The 1,399-nt window shown below is 36.6% G+C and overlaps 1 protein-coding gene across 1 annotated transcript in view; it reads right to left on the bottom strand.

The window, feature by feature from the left end:
- Positions 1-1,399, bottom strand: part of LOC119592750 (60S ribosomal protein L24-like) — a 9,175-nt gene that overhangs the window by 181 nt on the left and 7,595 nt on the right. The window contains exons 3-6 of the mRNA XM_037941685.1: positions 1,170-1,255; positions 422-535; positions 277-324; positions 111-189 (exon numbers count right to left, since the gene is read on the bottom strand). Coding sequence (XP_037797613.1) covers positions 111-189; positions 277-324; positions 422-535; positions 1,170-1,255 — 327 coding nt within the window. The remainder of the gene's footprint in view (positions 1-110; positions 190-276; positions 325-421; positions 536-1,169; positions 1,256-1,399) is intronic.

The following is a 1,399-nucleotide window of genomic DNA, read 5'->3' as shown; positions in this document are numbered from 1 at the left end:
AAAAATTTCCTTGGTATTTATACCATGTATAAATCTCAAGCATTTTTCCCTAAATGAATGTTATAAGAATGATAGTATATTCCTAATTTTTGTCTTGGTATGTCACTTACCTTTCCTCCTTGGGGAGGTGGGGGCTTCTTGGCAGCTGCCTTGGCAGCTTTGGCAGCCTTTGCTTTCTCCTTGGCAGCTCTGAAAAAGGTATTTATGCATTATTCAAATGCAATCTTTAGCATATGTACATTATATCAAAGAAAAAGTGCTCATGAAAATACAAACCTGATAGCCTGTTCTCTCTGCGCCTTGCGAACTTCAGGCTTCATGTTCCTGTAAAACAGTAAAATGTATTGATAAATATTCTATGTATCTTACTCGGTAACCATGCACTTCATTATTCGTAAAAACAAACAATGACACTGCTTACCTCTTAGCCATGATATCTGTGAGTGAGGCACCAACAATGGCACGCTGGAACTTCTGGGTACGGCGGGTACGTCTTTTTGTCACTTCTTCTTCGACACCCTTCTTGTGCAATCGCCTGTAACACAGGATTACTGTGTGTTCTTTTGACATTCCAAACTTTCAGACATGGATTTCATTATGTGCAATTGTAAGAAGTTCTCTACAAATATCAGGGCAGCCAGTTTTCATGAAAGGTTATAAAAATGACAAATTTAAGGACTACTAAAATCAGTTGCTCCAATAGAAATAAAATTTGTCTGATTGATAAACACTAACCTTAGCAATTTTATCTACAACATACACTAACTGCCAAATTTCTGAATTAACACATTTACACTTTAATCACACCCATATATGATATAAACAGTATAAATATTGCAATGAATTTCAACTGTAAACTGACCAGGTTATAACACATTTGAGATCTTCTACATGCTCACATGACACACTACATTTGTCTTTACATTAGCTGTGAATGCAATAGGCACTTGGTGACATGACACTACACTACACTACACACCAAAGAAAAGGACTAATCAGCCAAGTCACTTTTTTTCTGCCATCAGAAAAACTGCCGATTCCTGGCTACATGACAAAATGATTTGCCCAAAACTAGAGGGCTCTCCTGTAAAGTTAAATTGAGATCTTGTGCCCATAAGTGTGTACAAATGCAAGCAAATATATGGGAAAAGAAAAAGAAATTCACTTACCTGTACAACACGGTCCATCGTACTTCACGTGGGTTCTTCTTCATTAGGTAGGCTGCCTCACTCCTTGCATTGAGGAACACCATCACCTACGAAAAAAAAAAAAATAGTGGCATCAAGACATTAAATTCCAAATAATGAAACCTACATTTCTGGGACACACTGAATTCTAAAGTCCAAACTGCCAAGATATAGTACCATAAATAAACTTGTGTTCTAAATTTATTTTGTGA

This window comes from Penaeus monodon, chromosome 30 (genome assembly GCF_015228065.2).
Source record: "Penaeus monodon isolate SGIC_2016 chromosome 30, NSTDA_Pmon_1, whole genome shotgun sequence".
Classification (NCBI taxonomy): domain Eukaryota; kingdom Metazoa; phylum Arthropoda; class Malacostraca; order Decapoda; family Penaeidae; genus Penaeus; species Penaeus monodon.
This window is presented reverse-complemented; position numbering and strand designations above follow the sequence as displayed.